At 61.6% G+C, this 11378-nt stretch overlaps 2 protein-coding genes across 3 annotated transcripts; both read left to right on the top strand.

Annotated features, from left to right (window-relative positions):
* The first annotated feature begins 858 nt into the window (after window positions 1-858).
* CHRND (cholinergic receptor nicotinic delta subunit) lies at window positions 859-5109 on the top strand. 2 transcript variants are annotated; one of them, XM_082487174.1, is made up of 12 exons: window positions 859-1070; window positions 1756-1826; window positions 2088-2132; window positions 2233-2342; window positions 2458-2613; window positions 2860-2975; window positions 3230-3430; window positions 3779-3890; window positions 4015-4129; window positions 4333-4534; window positions 4639-4754; window positions 4850-5109. In XM_082487174.1, exons 1-12 carry the CDS (start codon window positions 1019-1021, stop codon window positions 5030-5032), a joined length of 1479 nt encoding a protein of 492 aa, XP_082343300.1. In that variant the 5' UTR covers window positions 859-1018; the 3' UTR covers window positions 5033-5109. The 2 variants fall into 2 exon arrangements, with proteins under 2 accessions (XP_082343300.1, XP_082343299.1); XM_082487173.1 differs by having other exon boundaries at window positions 1756-1901.
* An 886-nt stretch (window positions 5110-5995) lies between these two features.
* Window positions 5996-10831, top strand: CHRNG (cholinergic receptor nicotinic gamma subunit). Its single transcript, XM_082487124.1, has 12 exons — window positions 5996-6178; window positions 6602-6741; window positions 6859-6903; window positions 7134-7243; window positions 7340-7495; window positions 7747-7844; window positions 8627-8830; window positions 9116-9230; window positions 9493-9607; window positions 9934-10138; window positions 10241-10374; window positions 10457-10831. The coding sequence occupies exons 1-12, from the start codon at window positions 6136-6138 to the stop codon at window positions 10622-10624; spliced, it is 1533 nt and encodes a 510-aa protein (XP_082343250.1). The 5' UTR covers window positions 5996-6135; the 3' UTR covers window positions 10625-10831.
* The last annotated feature ends 547 nt before the right edge of the window (window positions 10832-11378 follow it).

The following is an 11378-nucleotide window of genomic DNA, read 5'->3' as shown; positions in this document are numbered from 1 at the left end:
GTGGGGATGGGGTGCTGGGGCAGGGGTCTCTCATGTCCTTCAAACACAGCCCCCTCCCTGGCTCAGGCTCGTCCACCCTTTAGTCCCCCATTGTGCCTCAGTTTCCCTCTTCCCACCAGCACAGCCCAACCTCCCCAGGGCAATGGGGTACTGGAGCATCTCAGCCGGGGATTACAGCCCTCCTCTCCCCTGGAACCCCCACCTTGGCAAGTCCACCCCATTTTCCCTAGAGGCAGTCCGGCTGTTATTTATTTGTACAGAGAAAGGTTTATTTTTCAATAAAGAAGGGCTTTATTTTCCAGTAGCTGGCGAGCATGAAGCGAGTGCTGTGCCACGCGGTGCCAGCAAGGCGGGCACCAGCAGAGGGACTTTCCACGGGGGATACGGCATCCCATTACATCCATCCCCCTTCCCATTCCCCTGTACTCCGCAGCAATGCCCCCAGCCTCAGTCCCTGCCCCTGGCATCAGCGCTGTGCCCAGCCTGGCACAGATTCCCCCTGCTCCCCAGGGGTCGGGCACCCCTCCTGCCCCCTGCAGCACCCGTAGCACAGCACCGGTGCTCACCCCTGGTGCCACCCCATCGGGGACCACAGGAAACCTCCTGCGAGTGCTGGGGTGGTGCCACCCTGTGCTTGGGCATCAGTGGGCACCAACCCCCTCCTGCTGGTGGGGAGCCTGCCGCCCCCCAGCAGCATCGCTGGGGCTGCTGAGCAGTGGGGAAGGGACTGCTCCTCCCAGCGCCCGGCAATGCCCATGCTGGGGTGCCCAGACACAGGGTGATGGGCTGACACCCGTGGGGCCAGTGAGGCCATCTGCGCCTGCCCGTCTCCCCTTCTCTGGGCGTGGGGGTGCCGGAAGAGAGGGGTGGGAGCGGGTATCCAGTGCCGGCACCCTTCCCCCTCGGCACCTGGCACCATCCATCTCCCACTCCGACCGGCAGCCGGACATCCGCTCGGCCAGGCCAGGCGGGGAGGTGGCCAGGGCCTGGCACTGCGAGAGGGGACATCAGGCACCGAATGGGGGACCCGCTGGGGCGGCTGGCCCTGCTTGGGGCACTGGTGCTGTCGGGTGAGCGGGGCTCTGGGGTCTTGGGCATGGGGTTGTACTGCTGCTGGGGGGTTCTCAGCCCCCTTTGATGGTGTTGGTGGGGGGTGATAGCGGCAAGGTCCCAACTGGTCACAAGTGTCCCCAGGGGCTGCATTTTGGGTATTGCCTGGCAGAGTCTTACCACTGAGCACCCCCTGCACTTCTGTCCTGGCTGTGCCACCCAGAGCTGTGTCCCTGCCTGGGCTGGGTGTGTGTCTGTCTGTGCACAGTGTCACTGCGTCTGTGTGTCCCTCTGTGTGCCTGTCTGTGTCCACAGTGACACTGCATCTATGACCACATGTCCTGCGTGTACTGGATTCACATGTCCATGTGTGCCACTGTGTGTGCATCCACCTATGTGCACGGTGCCACCGCATCTGTACCCAAGCGTCTTATGTCTGTGTCCCTGTGTGTGCTGCGTCTGTGTCTGTGTGTCCCTCTGTGTTTATCCCCACATCCTGTCCCGTGCCCATGTACGCCCAGGCACCCACGCATGTGTGTCATTCCTGCATGTCCCATGTCCATGCCCCCGTGCAGCACAGACATGCAGTGTCCCGGCTTCCTCCTGTCTCCTCCATCCTTACACCACCCTGCCCTCACTGAGCATCCCTGCGGGGTGGCACTGGGCCCAGTAACCCCCCCAGTTTGCCTCACCCCACACTCCCAGGCGGGCTCTGCATGAACCAGGAGGAGCGGCTCATCCACCATCTCTTTGAGGAGAGAGGCTACAACAAGGAGGTGCGCCCTGTTGTCTCCACCGACCAGGTTGTAGATGTCTACCTGGCCCTCACCCTCTCCAACCTCATCTCGCTGGTGAGTCCCAGCGGGCAGTGCCCACCATGAGGTGATCTCTAGCCATGCCTCACCTCCAGAGCTGGTTGGGTGGGGGGAGCCCTGGGACTGCTGCCCTGAACTGGTGAGGGTTGGGGATACTGGGGTTTGGAGGGATGGCTGCTGGGCATGGCCCTGGCATCTCACTGCCCCACACTGTCTTTGCAGAAAGAAGTGGACGAGACGCTCACCACCAACGTATGGCTTGAGCACGTGAGTACGGACAGGCGTCATGGTGTCAGTTGTGCCCTGAGGCATGGACAATGCGGTGGGCCAGAGTGGTGAGTGGGTGACCTGGGGATCCCCCCTCCAGGGCTGGACCGATTACCGCCTGCAGTGGAACAAGTCTGAGTTTGGGGACATCAGCGTGCTCCGCCTGCCACCAGACATGCTGTGGCTGCCTGAGATAGTCCTGGAGAACAAGTGAGCCGTGCCTCTCTTTCCCCTCCTGAATCCCCCGAGCTGTACCCAGTGTGTGCCCAGGGCTCCCCCTGCCCCTCGCCGGCCCCACCATCACCTCGGCTCTCTCCTGCTGCAGCAACGACGGGCTCTTCGAGATCGCCTACTATTGCAACGTCCTCATCTATGACACAGGCGATGTCTACTGGCTGCCACCTGCCATCTTCCGCAGCGCCTGTCCCATCAACGTTGACTTCTTCCCCTTTGACTGGCAGAACTGCACCCTCAGATTCAGGTGCCGGGGGGGGGGGGGGGGGGGGGGGGGGAGCTGGCTGGGGCGGACAGCAGGGGGGGCATCCTGGTCCCCTGTGGTGCCCACTGTTACCAGCACCTTCCCGTGCTGTTGGGGCACAGCAAGGTGGGCGTTTGCAGGTGACTCGGTGGCCCAAATACATCATGCTGAAGATTGGGGTGGGTGGGCGGTGGGTGACAAGCAGCAGGTGCAGCCCCTCACCATCTGTCCCCCCCGGTTGCTGGCCAGCTCGCTGGCGTACAGTGCCCTGGAGATCAACATGCACTTGAAGATGGATAACGATCCAAAGACAGGCAAGGATTACCCCGTGGAGTGGATCATCATCGACCCTGAAGGCTTTACGGGTAATGCTTCTGCTCTCTGCCACGTCCTGTGGCAACAGAACACCCTGTATGGGGCTTGGGGGCACCCTGGCATTGGGGCACCCTGCCGCAGAGACACCCAAGTCCCTGGGGCTTTGGCATCCTGGCACCCATCCCACCAGGCTTGGAGCTACCCAGAGCCAGGGTGGGGAGACCAGGTGCTGGTGGGGCTGGTGAGGATGGGCATGGTGGGGACCTCCCCCCTGTGCCATGCACTGTCTCATGTGCCCTGGCAGAGAACGGGGAATGGGAAATCATCCACCGCCCAGCCCGCAAGAATATTCACGCTGAAATTCCCCCCGAGAGCAGCGAGCACCAGGACATTACCTTCTACCTCATCATCAAACGCAAGCCACTCTTCTATGTCATCAACATTGTCACGCCCTGCATCCTCATTGCCTTCATGGCCATCCTTGTCTTCTACCTGCCTGCCGACAGTGAGTGAGCCCCACAGTACCCGTGTCAGGCATGGGGGTCACCCTATGGGACACCTCCATGTCCCACACCTGCACCCGGTCCTGGGACATGGGGACACCCCAATGCCCAGCACGGGGACATCCTGGTACTGGGACATCCCCACGCAGGACACCATCATCTCAGCCAGGCACCCTGGCAGGGGCACACTTGGGCACAGGATACCCCATGTGAGACCCTGGGCTACCTGCATAATAGAAAACCCTATATGGGGCACTGTAGGGTGGGACACTGGGAGGGCAATCCCAGCACCAGGGGCACTGGGACTGGGACCTGGAGCAGGGTTTGCTCTGAGCTCACCTGCTCTCCAGGTGGTGAGAAGATGACCTTGGTGGTCTCAGTGCTCCTGGCCCAGTCCGTCTTCCTTCTGCTCATCTCCCAGCGCCTGCCTGCCACCTCCCATGCCATACCCCTCATTGGCAAGTGAGTCCTGGGCACCGCTGGGTGCAGTGGGGACATCACAGGGTCCCCTGGGTGCCAGAGGGCAGCTCTACCTGTGCCCAGCCCCTGTGGCAATGCCAGCCCCAGGTCCGTGCCCCCCCCCCAGGTATCTGCTTTTCATCATGCTGTTGGTGACGGCTGTGGTGATCATCTGCGTTGTGGTCCTCAACTTCCATTTCCGCACCCCCAGCACCCATATCATGTCCGACTGGGTCAAAGAGGTGAGCGGGGTGCTGGCTTGGGGTGGGTGAGCTGGTGGGTGCAGGGTTGGCACCGTGTCCCATGGAGGGCATGGGACAGCACAGCCCCAGCATTGCATTGGGATGTTCTGTCTGCACCACCCCAAGGGGTTGAGGGCAGAAGGTGGGGACAAGGTGTCCCGAGGAGGTGGCTAAGGGACCTGACACCCCTTCCCATACCCCAGGTCTTCCTGGAGAGCCTGCCTCGTCTGCTGGGCATGACGCAGCCGGCTGAGAGCCCGGCGGGCGCCCCGTGCATCCGGCGCTGCAGCTCGGCCGGCTACATCGCCAAGGCGGAGGAGTACTTCAGTGTCAAGTCCCGCAGCGAGCTGATGTTCGAGAAGCAGTCGGAGCGGCATGGGCTGGCCAGCCGTGTCACCCCTGCACGTGAGCCTCGGCCCCTCTGTGGGGACAAGGGGAAGGGCAGTGGAGTAGAGTTCTCTGGGGGTGGCAGTCCTTCAGACCCATCTCACCACTTTCCTCACACCCAGGTTTGGCGCCGGGTGCGGACACGGGCGAGGAGCAGCTCTATGAGCACATAAAACCCATCGTTGATGGCGCTAACTTCATTGTCAAACACATGCGGGAGAAAAACAGCTACAACGAGGTGGGGATCGTGGGCATGGGGGGAGATGGGGGGGCAGAGGGGGCTCCCTGTGCCCGCTGTGCCCCCCACTGCCCAGCTTCTTGTTCCCTCCCCAGGAGAAGGACAACTGGAACCGCATGGCCCGAACCCTGGACCGCCTCTGCCTCTTCCTTATCACCCCCACGCTGGTGGTGGGCACCCTTTGGATCTTCCTCATGGGCATCTACAACCACCCTCCACCGCTGCCCTTTGCCGGAGACCTCTACGACTACCGGGAGGAGAACAAGCGCTTCATCTAGGAGGATGGGGGCGGGGGGGTCCCATGTGTGAGCCGCCTGCTCACCTGCCTTGGCTCGGGAAAATAAAGCTGTGTACTTCTCACCATAGGGCACTGAGCTGGTGGCTGCTCTTCATGTCACCCCCTGGGCACGGTGTCCAACCTGAGCGCTGTGTGTGTGCTGGGGAGGGTGATGCCCACCCAGGGAATGAGTGCTGTTGGGTATCTTGAGCACGGTGGTCCTCAGATGTGGCTGGAAGAGGAAATGTGCTGGTACCGGCCCTGCTACCGCCATTGGAATGGGCACTGGGGACAGGATGGCCTGGGAAGGGGATGAATGGACAACCCCCCCGCCTCCCCAGCATGGCACCATCCCCTGCAGCCCACTACAGTGGGTCGAGGCACCATCAGTGCCCACATCACCCCCCACCCCTGTGACCCCTCAATTAGACCTACGAGTGTCCCACCCCAGCACGCCCCACCGCACAGCACCCGGCTGGGGGCCGAGAGGGGTGTCTCCTTCCCCGGCTCAGCAGCAGGACGCCAAGGGTCCGGTTTCAAGGGGCACAGCTGACGTCCCCCCACCGGCAGTGGCTCGGGACAGCTGTCACATCCTCTCTGCCGAGCCAGGAATCTCACCCCCCCTTCCCTACACAGGGCCTGGCAGGATTTGTACCGCCAAGGCTGACATGGTGCAACTTGCCTGCCCCTTCCCCACCCTGCACCCCAGGGGCAGCCACCGCCACGGGGAGGGGACAGGGCACTGCTGGGGGTGCTTGTGAGGGGGAGCCACCCCTTTTCCATAACCTGTGGGCACCTGGTTTCCGCTGTGGAGAGATGCATCCCCCTGTGGGGGACATGGGGAAACTGAGGCACAGAGCTCGTTTTGTCCCCAGACCCAATTCCAACCCCCCCCCCAGGCACAAAATGCCAGAGGAACTTCACAGCAAATCGGCATCACCCCGCTGGCGGGGGGGTGCGGGTGGTCATCCATCCCTCCCCAGCCCGCGGCTATTGGGAACAGCTGACGGTGGCAGGGGACAGCTGTCCTGTCCCACCGGGCGCCAGGCCCAGAACATCACCGTGCGAGCGAACGAGTGGAGCCCTGGTCCCTGCGCCGCTGCCATGCGCTGCCATGGCCTCCTCCTCACGCTCTGTGCCCTGGCAGGTAAGGGGTGTCCACCACGGGGGGAGGCCTGGGGCGGGTGGGAGGGTACCCGGTCACCCCTTGCCTTTGCCCTTGGGGGTTTGTCACTTATGGGTGTACAGCGCCATGCACCATCCCACCGGGGTGTCCCCATGCTGGCAGCCTGCTGTCCCCATGTCCTGCCCTGGAGAGGTCCCTGGGGGTGAGTGGGGTGAGGGATGTGTGGGGGACACTCACCCTCCCCCCCTCCCCCGCCACTTGCATGCTGGGACACACCATCAGGCACCACAGCCGTGTGTGCACACCTACAGTAACACACATACGCCTCCCCCCCCACCCCCCCATGCACACCCTGTGCCCCCTCCCATGCTGGCAAGTCCCCGGGGCATCGGTGGCCCTGCCGTCCCCACCCCAGGGTGCCCCCACAGCACGTGCCCTCCCCAGGCGTGAGCTGCAGGAATCAGGAGGAGAAGCTGCTCCAGGACCTCATGACCAACTACAACCGGCACCTACGCCCGGCCATGCGCGGGGACCAGATCATCGATGTCACCCTCAAGCTCACCCTCACCAATCTCATCTCTCTGGTGAGAGACGCCTACCCCCCGCCCTCCCCCTTTCCCACAGTGAGACAGGATTTGACCCCACACGTGGGGCAGCGGGCAGGGTGCTAAAAATATCTCCCCCCCTCCCTTCCTTACCAGAACGAGCGAGAGGAGACCCTCACCACCAACGTCTGGATTGAGATGGTGAGAGCCCTTTCCTCCAGGCAGGACCCTCCCCCCCCCCCCCCGGCCACATTTGCATCTCAGGGTGGCACTCCGTGGAGGACTGGCACCGTAACCTGCACCCCTTTTTGTGGGTGCCCCCAAATGAGCCCATTTTGAGGGCAGCATGGGACAGACAGCTCACAAGCTCCCCTGCCATAGGGAGCACTGTGACCCCCCCTCCCCTCCCGTCTTTGCTCCCTTTCCCCCAGCAATGGTCTGATTATCGCCTGCGGTGGGACCCTGAGAAATATGACAACATCCAGCTGCTGCGAGTGCCCTCCACTATGGTCTGGCTGCCCGACATCGTCCTGGAGAACAAGTAGGTGATGGGGCAATGGGGACATACCCTTGCACAGGGGGTGACAGCTGCCCCCTTGGGCACGGTTTGGGGCTGAGCCCACTCTTTCCCCCCCAGCATTGATGGGACGTTCGAAATCACCCTCTACACCAACGTGCTGGTGTCGCCCGATGGCAGCATCTACTGGCTACCCCCTGCCATCTACCGCAGCGTCTGCTCCATCCATGTCACCTATTTCCCCTTCGACTGGCAGAACTGCACCATGGTCTTCCAGTGAGCGCCAGCTGGGCATGCATGGGCACCATGGCTGGGGCCATGTGGCAGGTCTTACTGGGACACAAAGGACTGACACGGGCTGTCCACCTTTGCCCCAGTGCAATGAGCCCCAAGACAGACAAGTGCCACCTACATGTTCCCCGGTGGCAGGAGGCACCTTGGCCAAGCCAAGCATCCCAAAGCAGGGATGGAGGTTGCCGGCGTGACCTGGTGCATGCCAGCCTGTGCTACCCCCCTTCTCTCCCCAGGTCTCAGACCTACAGTGCCAATGAAATCAACCTGCTGCTGACGGTGGAGGAAGGCCAGACTGTGGAGTGGATCTCCATCGACCCTGAGGCTTTCACAGGTAACACTGTGGCTGTCCCTGTGGCACAAGACCCATGGGGGGCACCCAACAGGTCTGGTGCTACACCGGTGGCTGCCAAACGTAGGGCTGTGGGGGTTATCAGCAGCTCCCACCATTACATGTGCACTTAAGTTATTAGTGGAAGCGGGAGTGTGGGGGAGATTTGTTTTTCTAACCCCCCCCCAGCTCAGGGCTCTCGCCGCCTGGCAGCCACTCCCGGAGAGCACCACTCCTGGGAGCTTGATTGATGCTGGGAACGTAGCTGTCACGGCCAAACGATGACGTTTTCCATCACATTTTAATTGCATATTGAAGGAACAAAATGCTTTTCAGGCAGCGAGATTTATTTTTTCATTACCGGCCCGAGCTGCGATCTTGATTGGGAAAAATCTATCGCTCCCGCAGACGGCAGGGGAAAACAGCACGCTGTCACCCAGCGTCACGCTCGGCTTCCCCCTGTGGTGCCCTGGGGACAGGGAGATGGAGGGAACCCAGCCCCCCACGTAACACCCAAGGGGCTCAAGGTGCCTCATAAGTCCCCAGCTGCCCCCTCCAACAGCTTTTCGGGGTATTTTGCCCAGGCACCCTGGTACACTCCACGGTGCTCATCTCCCTCCCCAGCAGCTCTAGCACCTTTCCCTGCTCCATGCCCAGTCTGGGTGCCCCGTGGGGTCCACACTGAGCACAAGCCCTCCCCTTCCTTCCTGCCCTGAGCTGAGGGGCTGGCAGCCCTGCTGTCCCCGGTGGGGCGGTGGGACTCACGTGGCATCACCGCACTGCAGAGAATGGCGAATGGGCCATCAAGCACCGCCCAGCTCGGAAGATCATCAATTCAGAGCAGTTCACCCCAGATGACATTCAGTACCAGCAGATCATCTTCTACCTCATCATCCAGCGCAAGCCGCTCTTCTACATCATCAACATCATCGTGCCCTGTGTCCTCATCTCTGCCATGGCCGTGCTGGTCTACTTTCTACCTGCTAAAGGTACACACTGCTGTGCCCACAAGATGCACAGGGATGTGTAATGGGGTAGCAACAGGCAAGGAAGGGCTCATTGTCCCCTTGTGCTTGAGGACCATCAGTGCCATCTCTCACCCAATCCTGTCATATTTGAGGGGATGTGTGTGTGAATTTCCAGGTACCTCATGGTTAAAGCCTCATGGCAAGACTTGGCCAGTTCAGATTTGCGGTAGGGTTTTTTTGCCAAAGGAGGGCAATACCCACACCACTGCCCTATGCCAACCTCTGCCTTCCCTCCCTCCTTGGCAGCCGGTGGGCAGAAATGCACTGTCTCTATCAACGTCCTCCTAGCCCAGACTGTCTTCCTCTTCCTCATCGCCCAGAAGGTGCCCGAGACCTCCCAAGCTGTGCCTCTCATCGGGAAGTAAGTGATGCACAGGGATGGGGGTGCCAGCCCTGCTGCCACACTGTGCCAGTGGGGTCTCTGTGCAGCAGCCAGTGCCCAGGGACAGGACCCTGGCCCAGAAATAACCCTCAGCCCAGGCAGGGCTGGCACAGGGCTACCACGTGCCCATGCCCCACTGCTGGTCCTTAGTTTCCAGCCCAGGAGGGCACCAAGAAGGACCTTACGTGACCATAGCTTGTAGCTCAGCAGCTCCACATGAGGCCCCATGCTCCCTCCCCAGGTACCTGACCTTCCTCATGGTGGTGACAGTGGTGATCGTGGTGAATGCTGTCATCGTCCTCAACGTCTCACTGAGAACATCCAACACTCACTCCATGTCCCAGAGAGTGCGCCAGGTACCTGCTGTCGTACCCCTACCCCTTATACATCAGGAATGGGGTGGGTATTTGGGGATCAAGGCCACGTCCCTCGCATCTGAGTGCAAGTCCTGGCACAAACAGGGACCCCTAAGATGTCCCCAAGGGACCACATTGTACCACCAAACCCCTCCAAGCCACTCCAAACACTGGAGAGTAGTGGATGCCAACACACCCAACATCCCAGTGGTACAAGGGTACTCCACAGGGATGCTCCAGGCAGTGCAAAGGGACCTGATCACACCCACTGGGTGCCCTGGGCAGTGTTTGGGCAGTCAGGTCCCCATCGGTGACGCTGTGCCCAGGTGTTCCTGCACCTCCTGCCCCGCTACCTGGGCATGCACATGCCAGAGGAAGTGTCAGGACCACCACAAGCCGCCCGGAGACGCAGCTCCCTGGGGCTCATGGTGAAAGCTGATGAGTACATGCTCTGGAAAGCCCGGACTGAGCTGCTCTTCGAGAAGCAGAAGGAGAGGGACGGGCTGATGAAAACCGTGATGGAGAAGATCGGTGAGTGCCCCCAGGGGGCTGGCACCTCCCTGTGAGGTTGGGTGATGAGCCAGGTGGCCGGGCGCTTACCAGTGCCTGCTGTGCCGGCTCTGCTGCCCACAGGACGTAGCCTGGAGAGCAGCAGTGCCCAGGACTTCTGCCAGAGCCTGGAGGAGGCAGGGCCTGAGATTCGTGCCTGTGTGGATGCCTGCAACTACATTGCCAATGCCACACGGGAGCAGAACGACTTCAGCAGCGTGAGTTGGGGCCAGGGTGGTGCAGGACCCGTATGGGGGGCAGTGGGGGCAGCCCTGACCCTCCTCCTCATGCCACTGGCAGGAGAGCGAAGAGTGGATCCTGGTAGGACGGGTGATTGACCGTGTCTGCTTCTTCATCATGGCATCCCTCTTCGTGTGCGGCACCATTGGCATCTTCCTCATGGCTCACTTCAACCAAGCACCTGCCCTGCCCTTCCCCGGGGACCCCAAGCAGTACCTGCCACAGTGATGCCCGCTGGAGCCAGGGGCTGGGTGACCCCAAACCAGCCTGCCTGGCTGAGAACCCTGCAGGCACAGCAGCTCCTGGTGCCAAGCACAGTGCTGGAGGAGGACTGGGGGTGGTGGGGCTTTGCCACCCCCCAGAAATGGTGGTCACGGGGAAGGGGGGAGCATGGGGTGGCTGTTTGTGCTGAACATGGAAGTAAAGCCCGCAGCAGTCTCATGAGCCTCTGGTGGCATCATTCCTGCATGGGGTTACCCCTCTTGGACAGGCTGGATGTGTCACACATGCAGGCTGGGCACAGACCTCTATGCCACACAATCCTGTCCCAGGACCCCACAAGGGTGCTGAGAGACGAGACAAGGGGAACCAGAGCAGAGTCAGCAAGGGCCACATTACCCTGTTGGAAATTCACAGCTTCAAGCCCAGGGCAAATGGGCCCCCTGGCAGCCTTTGCCATGCCAGTGGCAGCAACGGGGCAGGAATCATGGATACAGCCCCCCATCCCGGGGCAGCAATGGAGCCACGGATGAGACAAGGGGCAAGTAATTCCTCCCTCCATTTATGTCTCAGCTGTGGCTGTTGGGGTCTGTCCCTGCTCTGTAAACAAGCAGCTTGGGGTGGGAAGACCCTGGGTCGCCAGGCAGCCAACCCCCTTCAGGGATGGGTGCCCCTTGGCACCCACCCTGCTACGAGCAGCATTACATGACTCCCCCTCCAGCCCTCCCCGCCCCACAGGATCATCTCTGTCAAACACAGCCCC

The sequence above is a fragment of the Vanellus vanellus genome (assembly GCF_965231255.1).
Source record: "Vanellus vanellus genome assembly, chromosome: 8".
Lineage (NCBI taxonomy): Eukaryota > Metazoa > Chordata > Aves > Charadriiformes > Charadriidae > Vanellus > Vanellus vanellus.
The sequence above is the reverse complement of the archived record's forward strand: the minus strand, read 5'-3'. Positions and strand labels throughout refer to the sequence as shown.